Source organism: Myxine glutinosa, chromosome 10 (genome assembly GCF_964187855.1).
Source record: "Myxine glutinosa chromosome 10, kmMyxGlut1.1, whole genome shotgun sequence".
NCBI lineage: Eukaryota > Metazoa > Chordata > Myxini > Myxiniformes > Myxinidae > Myxine > Myxine glutinosa.
The window spans coordinates 25,009,554-25,023,372 of record NC_136270.1 but is presented as its reverse complement, the minus strand read 5'-3'; the positions used below and the strand labels follow the sequence as shown (position 1 = coordinate 25,023,372).

At 47.5% G+C, this 13,819-nt stretch overlaps 1 protein-coding gene across 1 annotated transcript in view; it reads left to right on the top strand.

The window, feature by feature from the left end:
- SMG1 (SMG1 nonsense mediated mRNA decay associated PI3K related kinase) overlaps positions 1 to 13,819 on the top strand; it is a 302,694-nt gene that overhangs the window by 200,289 nt on the left and 88,586 nt on the right. The window contains exon 40 of the mRNA XM_068125825.2: positions 165 to 401. Coding sequence (XP_067981926.2) covers positions 165 to 401 — 237 coding nt within the window. The remainder of the gene's footprint in view (positions 1 to 164; positions 402 to 13,819) is intronic.

Genomic DNA, 13,819 nt, shown 5'->3' with positions numbered 1-13,819 from the left:
TTGTTATTTTACCTCCCGAAAGTAGTGATAAGCCTGTGTTGAGGGTCCATGAACATTGTCTGGGAATAAACGCACATTAATTATGCACATCTTAACTGCAGGACATTGTGTCTGAGGGAATTACTTGTATGTTCTATTCCATTATTCATGCCACTCCCACCCAGACGGGAGTGGAGACTGTTGTAAGTGGTGTGCCACGGCCCAACGAGCTGTTCTACGGGAAGGTGTGGCCAGCACTGCGTGCTGCCGGCTTAAGTGCAGACACACCCCGTCGCGACTGGCCAATGAGCATACTCTGCAGCGTGCTCCAAGCACTCGTGGATGAAACTCCGGCCACGTTGTTGGCGCGTGAGCTGTGGTGTGCCAGCGCTACTCCACAGGAATGGTGGTGCACAATACAAGTACGTCGTGAGCAGCCCGAAAAAGGCACATATCGTCCCTTAAGCCCAATTTCCTCGTACACTTTTCCCTCACTTTTTTATTTATTTGATTTTCCCCCCCTTGCTTCATGTCTCTTTGATATCGTGATAAACTGTACACAGTTGAACATAAAACATTTTATTAGCTCAGGAGGAGTATGTTTGGGTTGTTTTTTTTAACATAATTGCACAGAAGAGCAATAGATTGCCATTTATGGTGATTCTGAGAAAGAATGCTGCATGTTCATTGGTCACACCGACAGACCTTAGTAGTTGCCATGTTTTACATTGCAAATGACACTTGAATAAAATGTGATTGATCATCTGTGATATCTTGGTTATGAGAAAAACAAAAAGGTAATCTACTCTTTAATTAGAATGGCACTCAGTGAAGTACATACCCCTGCTTGGCTGAACAATTTTTTTTTGTTGTTTTTTTTTTTTTTGTATGCAAGATCGGGGCTCGTGAAAGAGCGAACATTAATCACACAAAAGTCAAACAGACACATAAAACATATAATAAGGGGAGCAGTAGACAAGATTGGGGAGAGAGGGGGAAGCACACAAACACAACATTTGAGAGCAGGGACATTGAGAGAAATGTGGGAGGGGGAGGGCTTGGGGGGAGGTGGCGTGTGAAGGGGGGGGGGGGGTGGAAGTATAAAACACTTGGACACTGCAAGGGCTTCCAGGAAAGAAGCTGGTATTTCAAAAAAGTGGATCTGGGGTGAATTAGCGGGGGTAGAAAAGATAAAGGTTTTGGATGTGGGAAGACAAGAGATGGTGTTGTACAGCTGTTTTAAAGACCTGGAGGGAGGAGTGGGATTGAAGAGAGTGAGGGAGTTTGTTCCAGAGGTGGGAAAAAGAGGAAAGAAAGGGTGAAGGTGAGCAGAGAGTCTTGATTTTGCCAGTTTAACCATAAGAGGGTTGCTGGCAGATCTTGTGCGACCTGCAGGAATATTTGGGGGACAGCACAGAGAGAGTTGGGGGGGCAAGGCCAGAGAGGAGTCGGTAGAAGACAGAAAGACCACCAAGCCTGCCTGCGGTGAGTGAGTGAAAGGCCCTCGGAGTTAGCTTCATCACGGGAGATTCCAATGATTCTGAAAGCTTTGGTTTCAACTGCGGGAAGCTGAGCTAAGTGTGATGCAGGAGCACCGGCCCAGAGGGGAGAACAGCATTCCATTAAGCTGCGGATGAAAGCTTTGTATGTGGTGAGGAGCTCAGGTGTGCCAAGGAAGGACTTCGCACGACAGAGGATGCCCAGTCGGCGACTGGCTTTGGAGGCCAGCTTGGAAATGTGGTTTTCCCAGGAAAGATCATGGCAGATAGTGAGACCCAAAAGCTTGAGTGACAGAACTTCTTGGAGAGGATTGTTGAGAAAGTAGATGGGAGGGCTGTCCAGTTGTTCTTTTCAGAGAGACATCGAAAGAGTGTGAGATTTGTCTGTATTGAAAAACATGTTCCACTTGTTTCCCCAGTCTGATATTGTCCAGGTCTGCAGAGAGTGAGGAGGCTGCAGACTGCTGATCTGAGGGATGAGGAATGGAGTGGCAGAGAGTGGAGTCATCAGCCAAAGAGAAAGAGAGGCTTTTCAAGAAAGTCAGAGAGATCATTGATAAAGACCAGAAAAAGCACAGGGCCCAGAACACTGCCTTGGGGAACTCCAGCCTGAACAGGAAGGGGAGATGAGAGAAACCCATTCAGGGCCACACGTTGACTACGACTAGAGAGGAAGTCCGCAAGCCAAGCTTGGAGATTTCCATGGACACCATAGGTGGAGAGTTTGGTGAGCAGAGCGGGGTGCCAGACGGTATCGAAGGTACGTGATATGTCAAGGGAGACGGCTCTAATTTCCTGTTTGGCATTGAGGACCTCCATCCATTCTTGAGACAGCAGAAGCAGCATGTCCATGGTAGAGTGACCTGATGTGAAACCAAATTGATGATCAAAGATCAAGCCATTTGCGAAGAGGAAAGATTTGATATCTGAAGCAATGATGGATTCCATGACTGCTGATAATTGGGAGAAGGCTGATTCGTCTGTAGTTGCAAGGATCTGTTTTTGCACCTTTTTGTGTAAAGCGGTGATGTTGGCTGATTTCCAAGCTGATGGCAGATGACTTTGAGCAAAAGAGAGGGTGAAGAGAACAGAGAGAGGGAAGGAAAGAGCGGCGGAGCAGGATTTTAGGAGGAAAGGACACAGAGTCCAGGAACAGCTGGGAACGACTGGGATTAGTGGGTACAGAGAGGAATCGGTTTGGGACACAATATTTAGAGGCACACACAGAGTTGAGGCATTCAGCTTTTTCACGTGCGGAGTCAGCTGTGTAGCCGTTTGAGGTAAGGGAGGGGGTGGAGGGGGAACAAACAACAACAACATGCATTTTAAGGCCATTTTCCCTGCTAGAGCGTGGGTTAGCCTTGCGGTCCCCATGACAATCTTCTCCATTTTGCCCTATTTTCTGCATCTCTCCTTGTTAATCCCCTTGCCCGCATTTCTTCTTCCACCATCTTTAGCCAAGTCTTTCTCAGTCTTCCCCGTCCTCCACTTCCTTCTACATTCATTTCCATCACTCTTCTCAACCAGTCACTTTCATCCTTCCTCAACACATGACCAAACCATCTCAACCTGTTCCTCTTCACAGCATCAATCACAGGCTCCATTCCCATCATCTTTCGCAATTCATTCATTCATTCATTCTCTCAACGATACTCCGCACATCCACCGAACCATTCGCCTTTCCACCCTTTCCAGCCTTCGTTGCTGCTCTACATTCATGACCCATGTCTCGCTCCCATAAATCATAACACTTCTCACACATGCTGCATACACCTTTCCCTTCAGCTTCAACGACACTCCCCTCCTTGTCATCATGCCACTCAGTTCCCGAAACATCTTCCATGCACATCCCACTCCAGCAACCGTTGCCGAGTCTGATCCACCTTCTCCATTCAGCATGTCTCCGAGGTGGCAAAATGTTTTCACACCTTCCAGCTTCACGCCGTCTCCAAGATCCAACTCAACATTTCCTCCATCTGTAGCTCCCTCTGTGCACACCTTACATTTGAATGTAGCTGCCACACTGGTTAATGACCCTCTCAGACCGCTACATTTTTGATGAACCCACTCAGCGCACATTGTACATTGAATGGAGTTCACTCCGACACCCTTCCTGCACACAGCACATGGCCACTTCCCAGTTCTTCCCACTTTACCACTTGCCATCACCTTCGTCTTTCCTATATTCACCTTCAGACCTTTTGTCTCCATACATTCCTTCCACTTGTTCATCTTTTCCTTCAGTCCATCCATACTTTCCGCAATCAACACCAGATCATCTGCATACAACAACTCCCACGGTAAACCCTCCTTTACGTTCTGAGCCAGCACCTCCATCACAGCTACAAATAGTAGTGGACTTATTACCGACCCCTGATGCACTCCCACCTTCACCTCAAACTCACCACTGTTCCCGTCCTTCGTCCTTACAGCTGTGCGCGCTCTTTTGTACATTGCCATCACTACTCTGATCAACCATTCCTCCACTTCTAACTTCCTCAATGCCCAATGCCCATGTCAATACTTCGCGTGGAACCCTATTGAATGCTTTCTCCAGATCAACAAACCCAAGAAACAACTTCTTCCTCTTCTCCATGTACTTCTCCTGCAACTGCCTTATAATAAAAAGCACGTCTGTCGTTCCTCTTCCTGGCATAAATCCAAACTACATTTTGTCGATCTTCACTTTCTTCCTTATCCTCTTCTCCAACACCCTTTCCAATACCTTCATTCCATGCTCCAATTACTTTATCACTCTATATGAGCCACAGTCCAGAGGGTCACCTTTCCCCTTGTATAGAAGGATGAGGGTACTCAGTTCCCAATCCACTGGAATGCGGCTTTCTTTCACCACCAGATTACAGATCTCTGTCATTCTCTTCACACCCCAACTTCCCGCTGCCTTCAACATATCTCCCACAACTCCCGTCGGCCCTCCCGCTTTTCTACTCTTCATTGCTTTTGTCGCTTGCAATGCTATGTATGAGCAATGATGAAGTCCCTGGTGTTGGGCTAGCGGCTAGGGTGCCGGCTTAGGATCCTAGGATCCTGGGTTCGAATCCCGGTCAATCCCTGAATTAACGCCAGGGGGTTGACTCAGCCTGTCATCCTTCCGAGGTCGGCAAATTGAGTACCAGTTCACTGGTAATTCCCTGCTTGTCGTTAAAAGGCGGCAAAAAGGGTTGGCGTCAGGAAGGGCATCCGGCCGTAAAACATTGCTTCAAAAAGGGGACCGAAACAACAACAACAACCACAGTTACCGAAAAAGGCCAACCCCCGCTTGCGGGGAAAAATGGCCTCTAAAGGTGGTTTTTATTGCTTTTGTCGCTTCCTCAACTTCCTTCTCAGTTATATTCTCTGCCGGTCATAAAACTGGGTTACTCTCTATGTTGCCATCCCATTCATTCTCTGCATTCAACAGCATTTCCATATATCTCTTCCATCTTCCTTTAATTCCATCTGGGTCCACAACGATTTGTCCCACTTCATCTTTCAAGCAACTCACCCCTATCACATTGCACCTCTCTTTCGCTATCTGCTTTGCAATCCTGAATACCGCTCTCTGACCCTCTTCCGAATCCAAGCGTTTTCCCAACATTTTCCAATATGCCTCCTGCACTTTTGCTACCTTTTTCTTTGCAGCCTTCTTGGCTGCCTTATAACTTTCATGCTCTGCTTCTTCTGCCTCCGTACCCTTCGCCATTCTGCCACTCCTTGAACTTCTTCCTCTTCTCGTAAATCCTCTTTCCAACTTCATAATCCCACCACCATGTTTCAGAGTGCCTCGGTGGTCCTTTTGTCTATCCACATACCTTACTAACGGCTCCCAACAGACTATCTTTCATTGACATCCAACCACTTTCAAGCTCAACCACATCAACCTCTACCCTACTCAGCCTCTCTTTTAATGCCTCCCTCACTGTCACCTCTTTCAACCTCCACACCTTCATTCTCGGTTGGTAATTGACCCGCCGAGCTCTCCTCGCACCTTTCTCCCTTATGTCGCAGACAACCAAGTGGTGCTGTGAAACAGCCTCCTCCCCCCGGGATCACCTTTGTGTCCCGGAGGTGCCCCCTATCTCGCCTTCGCACCATCAGGTAGTCAACGGTTGTCGTCGACCCACCTGGCGTGTATGGAACAAGCTTATTATCCCCTTTCTGGAACTGAGTATTACAAATCAGCTCCATCAGCAAACTCCAAAATCCTTTCACCTTCTCCATTTCTCACACCATATCCGTAACCCCCATGAACTCCCTCAAAACCGTCCATACTCCTTCCCCCATGTACATTTAGGTCTCCTACCACAACAACTTCCTCATCTTTCACGTTTTCCATCAGCTTCTCTATTGCACACGAGAACTTGTCCTTTTCATCGCTCCGACCAACCTGCGGAGCATATCCCGAGATGACGTTCACCAAGAGCTTTCCAATCATCATTTTCACCATCATCAACCTATCACTCACTCTAGTCACACTCACCACACTGTCTACAAACTCCTCAGAAAACAGGACACCAACACCATTCACGCCCTCCGGGCACCCTTGCCACACAAACTTGTATTTCTGTCCCTGCCTACCCTTCACCATTCTCGCACCACTTCCCTTCCATCTCGTCTCTTGCACACAACATATGTCCACTCTTCTTCTGACCAATACTTCCACCACTTCTCCTGATCTCCCTGTCATTGTCCCTACATTCCATGTCCCAAACCTCAGAAACCGATCTCCACTTCAGGCTGTACCCTGCCCATATGTAGTTGTAATTGTCATGGTTCTCTTTTTGAGGCAATGTTTTTATGGCCGGATGCCCTTCCTGACGCCTACTGGGTGAAGGGGGAACAAACACTAGAAACGGATTTTACCAGACGCCACCAAGATTTGGAAGAGGGTGACAGGTTTGAGAGTTCGGTCTTGAGAGTGGAGAGATATTGTTTCTTGGCTCTCCTGAGGGTGGACCCACACTTCTTTTGGGCTTTGTGAAAGGAAATGAGATTTCCTTCCATTGGATTTTCTTTCCTGGAGGCGAAGGCAAGTCGTTTCTGGGCAACTGCCTCACCATAAGATTCCATGTACAATGGACAGGAGGAAGGGTATGACAACTGAAGACGAGATGGGATAAATCTGTGCATGAGAGAGCAATTTACTTTGGAAGAATTCCCAGTGTGAGTTGATGTCAGAGGTGGTAGAGATGGGAGACCAGTCCAGATGATTGATGGCTGCTTGAAGACCGTGCCAGTTGGCCGAAGTGAAATCCCAACATTTGTTTTTGCTTTGTTTTAAAATTGGCTTTGTTTGAATTGAAATCTGTTTTGAAAATCCTGATTGTTTAATTTTACACGAAGGGCTAATTTAATTTTGTCTTTGCACAAAGCAAAGTACGAGGTGAGTATTTTCATTCAAATGACATCTTGAAATTGTTCAATGGTTTTTGTTGGTGTGCTTCAATTCTCAGGTGTTAGTGTGATGCTGCATGACAATCCATTTGTGAATTTGGCTTGATTTTATGTTGTATCTAAAATGGAAATTGAATAAATCTTTGCAGTCTGCTTCCATATGTTCATGTGTTATACAAAAATAAGAGGTTTGTTGAATGAGTCAAAATGGATGGGAATGCACGATTATTATTATTATTATTATTATTATTATTATTATTATTACACAGGGGGCCAGACCAAATAAAGTGAGATGCGCCCAGCACAGCCTGCTCTTTTTGGTTTGACCATGTGGGTACTTTGTGTCGGGCCCTAGTACCAAACTAGGCAGGTATAACCCTTACAAATTTTTGCTCAAAGTCCAGCAATGTAAATCCAAGATGGCCACCATTTGATCTATTTGAAAAATCATCATTTTGCTCATGTATCAGTGCACAAGACGCATAAAACCATCAGATAATGTTCGAACCCCACATGTATTCTAACCCCATATCAGTAACATTTTGGTCAAAGATCCATACAAAAGACACAGGAAGCTTTCAAATGAATATGTAACGATACATTTCTTTTACTCACTCGCAATTGTATGAGGTCACCACATCAGTATACAACAACAACAGGCATTTTAAGGCCATTTTCCCTGCTGGAGCGGGGGTTAGCCTTGCGGTGCCCATGACAATCTTCTCCATTTTGTCCTATTTTCTACATCTCCCCTTGTTTAACCCCCTTGCCCGCATTTCTTCTTCCACCATCTTTTGCCAAGTCTTTCTCGGTCTTCCCCGTCCTCTACTTCCTTCTACATTCATTTCCATCACCCTTCTCAACCAGTCACTTTCATCCTTCCTCAACACATGACCAAACCATCTCAAACTGTTTCTCTTCACAGCATCCATCACAGGCTCTATTCCCATCATCCTTCGCAATTCATCATTTGTCTTCCTCTCTCTCAACGACACTCCAAACATCCACCGAACCATTCGCATTTCCACCCTTTCCAGCCTTCGTTGCTGCTCCACATTCATTACCCATGTCTCGCTCCCATAAATCATAACACCTCTCACACATGCAGCATACACCTTTCCCTTCAGCTTCAACGACACTCCCCTCCTTGTCAGCATGCCACTCAGTTCCCGAAACATCTTCCATGCACATCTCACTCCAGCAACCATTGCCGAGTCTGATTAACCTTCTCCATTCAGCATGTCTCCGTGGTAGTTTAAATGATTTCACACCTTCCAGCTTCACGCCGTCTCCAAGATCCAACTCAACATTTCCTCCATCTGCAGCTCCCTCTCTGCACACCTTACATTTGAATGTAGCTGCCACACTGGTTAATGACCCTCTCAGACCACTACATTTTTGATGAACCCACTCAGCGCACATTGTACATTGAATGGAGTTCACTCCGACACCCTTCCTGCACACAGCACATGGCCACTTCCCAGTTCTTCCCACCTCACCACATGCTTTACCACTTGCCATCACCTTCGTCTTTCCTATATTCACCTTCAGACCTTTTGTCTCCATACATTCCTTCCACTTGTTCATCTTCTGCTTCAGTCCATCCATTCTCTCCGCAATCAACACCCGATCATCTGCATACAACAACTCCCACGGTAAACCCTCCTTTACGTTCCGAGCCAGCACCTTCCATCACAGCTGCAAACAGTGGTGTACTTAGTACCGACCCCTGATGCACTCCCACGTTCACCTCAAACTCACCAGTGTTCCCGTCCTTCGTCCTTGCAGCTGTGCGCGCTCTTTTGTACATTGCCATCACTACTCTGATCAACCATTCCTCCACTCCTAACTTCCTCAATGCCCATGTCACTACTTCGCGTGGAACCCTATTGAATGCTTTCTCCAGATCAACAAACCCAAGAAACAACTTCTTCCTCTTCTCCATGTACTTCTCCTGCAACTGCCTTACAATAAAAAGCGCGTCTGTCGTTCCTCTTCCTGGCATAAATCCAAACTGCATTTTGTCGATCTTCACTTTCTTCCTTATCCTCTTCTCCAACGCCCTTTCCAATACCTTCATTCCATGCTCCAATTACTTTATTGCTCTATACAAGCCACAGTCCAGAGGGTCACCTTTCCCCTTGTATAGAGGGATGAGGGTACTCAGTTCCCAATCCACTGGAATGCGGCTTTCTTTCACCACCAGATTACAGATCTCTGTCATTCTCTTCACACCCCAACTTCCCGCTGCCTTCAACATATCTCCCACAACCCCCGTCGGCCCTCCCGATTTTCTACTCTTCATTGCTTTTATCGCTTTTTTTTTTTGTTTTGTTTTTTTGTATACTGAATCGAGGCTCGTGAAAGAGCTGACATTTACTTCACAAACAAATCAACCAGACCAATCAGCCTGCTCCCAATTATCAGCAAAGTCATGGAATCCATCATTGCTTCGGATATGAAATCTTTCCTCTTCTCCAATGGCTTGATCTCTGATCATCAATTTGGTTTCAGACCAGGTCACTCTACTCTGGACATGCTGCTTCTGCTGTCTCAACAATGGATGGAGGTCCTCAATGCCAAACAGGAAATCAGGGCTGTCTCCCTTGACATATCACGTGCCTTCGATACGGTCTGGCACCCAGCTCTGCTCACCAAACTCTCCTCCTATGGTATCCATGGAAATCTCCATGCATGGCTTGCGGACTTCCTCTCTGGTCGTAGTCAACGTGTGGCCCTGAATGGATTTCTCTCATCTCCCCTTCCCGTTCAGGCTGGAGTTCCCCAAGGCAGTGTGCTGGGCCCTGTGCTTTTGCTGGTCTTTATTAATGATCTCTCCGACTCTCTGGAAAATCCTCTGTATCTCTTTGCTGATGACTCCACTCTCTGCCGCTCCATTCCTCTTCCCTCAGATCGGCAGTCTGCAGCCTCCTCACTCTCTGAAGACCTGGACAAAATCACAGACTGGTCAAACATGTGGAACATGTCTTTCAATCCTGACAAATCTCACTCTCTTACTATGTCTCTCCGAAAGGATCGACTGGACAACCCTCCCATCTACTTTCTCAACAATCCTCTCCAAGAAGTTCTGTCGCTCAAGCTTTTGTGTCTCACCATCTGCCATGATCTTTCTTGGGAAAACCACATTTCCAAGCTGGCCTCCAAAGCCAGTCGCCGACTGGGCATCCTCCGTCGTGCGAAGTCCTTCCTAGGCACACCTGAGCTCCTCACCACATACAAGGCTTTCATCCGCAGCTCAATGGAATACTGTTCTCCCCTATGGGCTGGTGCTCCTGCCTCACACCTGGCTCGGCTTCACGCTGTTGAATCCAAAGCTTTCAGAATCATTGGAATCTCCCGCGATGAAGCTATCTCTGAGGGCCTTTCACTCACTCACCGCAGGCAGGTAGGTGGTCTTTCTATCTTCTACCGATTCCTCTCCGGCCTTGCTCCCCCAGCTCTCTCTGTGCTCTGTCCCCCAAATATTCCTACAGGTCGCACAAGATCTGCCAGCCACCCTCTGATGGTTAAACTGCCGAAATCTCGGCTCTCTGCTCACCTTCACTCTTTCATTCCTCTTTTCTCCCGCCTCTGGAACAAACTCCCACACTCACTTCAATCACACTCCTCCCTCCAGGTCTTCAAAACAGCTGTTCACCACCATCTCTTATCTTCCCCCATCCAAAACCTTGATCTTTTCTACCCCCACTAATTCACCCCAGATCCACCTTGTTTGAAATTCCAACGTCTTTCCTGGAAGTCTTGGCAGTGTCCATATGTTTTATACCTCTCCCACCCCCCCCCCCCCCCCCTTCCCATGCCTCCCCCCCCAAAGCCCTCTCCCTCCCACAGTTCTCTCGATGTCTCCATGTCTCTCGGTCCCTGCTCTCAAATGTTGTTTGTGTCCTTCCCCCTCTCTCCCCATCTTGTCTACTGCTCCCGATGTTATTTGTTTTGTGTGTCTGTTTGTCTTTCTATGTGATTAATGTTCGCTCTTTCACGAGCCTCGATCTTGTATACAAAAAAAACAAAAAAAAAAAAAAAAAAGACAAACAAAATATATAAAAAAGGGAGCGGAAGACAAGAGAATGGGAAGCACACAAACACTTGAGAGCACACAACATTTGAGAGCAGGGAGATGTGTGGGAGGGAGAGGGCTCGGGGGGAGGAGGCGTGGGAAGGGGTGGGGGGGTGGGGGGCGGGAAAAGTATAAAACACAAGGACACCAAGGACTTCCAGGTCAGAAGTTGGTATTTCAAAAAGTGGAATTGGGGTGGAATTATCGGGGAAAGAAAAGATCAAGGTTTTGGATGGGGGAAGATAAGAGATGGTGGTGAACAGCTGTTTTAAAGACCTGGAGGGTGGAGTGGGATTGAAGAGAGTGAGGGAGTTTGTTCCAGAGGCGGGAGAAAAGAGGAATGAAGGAGCGAAGGTGAGCAGAGTCTTGATTTTGGCAGTTTAACCATAAGAGGGTTGCAGGCAGATCTTGTGCGACCTGTAGGAATATTTGCGGGACAGAGCCCAGAGAGAGCTGGGGGGGCAAGGCCAGAGAGGAGTCGGTAGAAGACGGAAAGACCACCAACCTGCCTGCGGTGAGTGAGTGAAAGGCCCTTGGAGTTAGCTTCATCGCGGGAGATTCCAATGATTCTGAATGCTTTGCTTTCAACAGCGTGAAGACGAGCTAGGTGTGAGGCAGGAGCACCAGCCCAGAGGGGAGAGCAGTATTCCATTGAGCTGCGGATGAAAGCTTTGTACGTGGTGAGGAGCTCATGTGTGCCAAGGAAGGACTTCGCACGACGGAGGATGCCCAGTCGGCGACTGGCTTTATAACCACCTTTAGAGGCCATTTTTCCCCGCAAAGCGGGGGTTGGCCTTTTTCGGGAACCGTGGTTGTTGTTGTTTTTCGGTCCCCTATTTGAAGCAATGTTTTACGGCCGGATGCCCTTCCTGACGCTTTGGAGGCCAGATTTGAAATGTGGTTTTCCCAGGAAAGATCATGGCAGATAGTGAGACCCAAAAGTTTGAGTGACAGAACTTCTTGGAGAGGATTATTCAGAAAGTAGATGGGAGGGTTGTCCAGTCGGTCTTTTCGGAGAGACATTGTAAGAGTGTGAGATTTGTCAGGATTGAAAGACATGTTCCACTTGTTTGCCCAGTCTATGATTTTGTCCAGGTCTGCAGAGAGTGAGGAGGCTGCAGACTGTCGATCTGAGGGATGAAGAATGGAGCGACAGAGAGTAGAGTTATCAGCAAAGAGATAGAGAGGATTTTCAAGAGAGTCGGGGAGATCATTGATGAAGACCAGAAAAAGCACAGGGCCCAGAACACTGCCTTGGGGAACTCCAGCCTGAACAGGAAGAGGAGATGAGAGAAACCCATTCAGCGCCACACGTTGACTATGACTAGAGAGGAAGTCCGCCAGCCATGCGTTGAGATTTCCATGGATACCAACAGAGGAGAGTTTGGTGAGCAGGGCGGGGTGCCAGACCGTATCGAAGGCACGTGATATGTCAAGGGAGACAGCTCGAATTTCCTGTTTGGCATTGAGGACCTCCATCCATTGCTGAGAAAGCAGAAGCAGCATGTCCCTAGTAGAGTGACCAGGTCTGAAACCAAATTGATGATCAGAGATCAAGCCATTGGAGAAGAGGAAAGATTTCATATCTGAAGCAATGATGGATTCCATGACTTTACTGATAATTGAGAGAAGGCTGATTGGTCCGTTGTTGCTAGGATCTGTTTTTGCACCTTTTTTGTGCAAAGCGGTGATGTTGGCAGATTTCCAAGCAGATGGCAGATGACCTTGAGCAAAAGAGAGTGTGAAGAGAACAGAGAGAGGGAGTGAAAGAGCGGAAGAACAAGATTTTAGGACCCGTGGGCTGATGCCGTCAGGTCCAGTTGCAGAATCAGAGTCGAGGGTTGACAGGAACTTTTCCACCTTGTCAGGAGGAAAGGACACAGAGTCCAGGAGCAGCTGGGTACGACTGGGTACGGTGGGTACAGAGAGGGATGGGTTTGGTACACAAGATTTAGAGGCAAACACAGAGTTGAGGCATTCAGCTTTTTCATGTGTGGAGTCAGCCGTGTGGCCGTTTGAGGTGAGGGAGGGGATGGAGGGGGAACAAACACCAGAAACAGATTTGACCAGACGCCACCATGACTTGGAAGAGGGAGACAGATAAGAGAGTTCTGTCCTGAGAACGGATAGATATTGTTTCCTGGCTCTCCTGAGGGTGGACACACACTTGTTTCGGGCTTTGTGAAAGGAAATGAGATTTCCTTCTGTTGGATTTGCTTTCCAGGAGACGAAAGCAAGTTGTTTCTGGGCAATAGCCTCACCACAAGATTCCGTGTACCATGGACGGGAGGAAGGGTATGACAACTGAAGACGAGATGGGATAAATCTGTGCATGAGAGAGAGCAGTTTACTTTGGAAGAATTCCCAGGATGAGTTGATGTCAGAGGCGGTAGAGATGGGAGACCAGTCCAGATGATTGATGGCTGCTTGAAGACCATGCCAGTTGGCCTGAGTGAAATGCCAGACTCGTCGACGCTGAGGAGGCTCTCTGAGAATGGTCAGAGAGATGTCCACTTTAACAAGCACATGATCAGATGAGCCGATTGGAGCAGAAGAAGAGCAGCAGACATTTTCAGGGAAGTTAGTCATAACCAAGTCCAGAAGAGAAGATGCTCCATTGATTGAGATCCGGGTCGGGAAATTGACAGATTGTGTCAGTCCCAGTGAGTCACAGAAGTCCTTTGCTGAAGAGCCATGGCTGGTGAGAGAGGTACCCACACCCAGCCAACTGGCATGGTGACAATTGAAATCACCGCATATGAGGAAGAGAGAGTTGGGATGGGTAGATAGAAGTTGGTCCATGTTATCAGACAGCGAGATGTAGATGGAGTCATCACTGTTTGGTGGACGGTACAACACACATATGAAC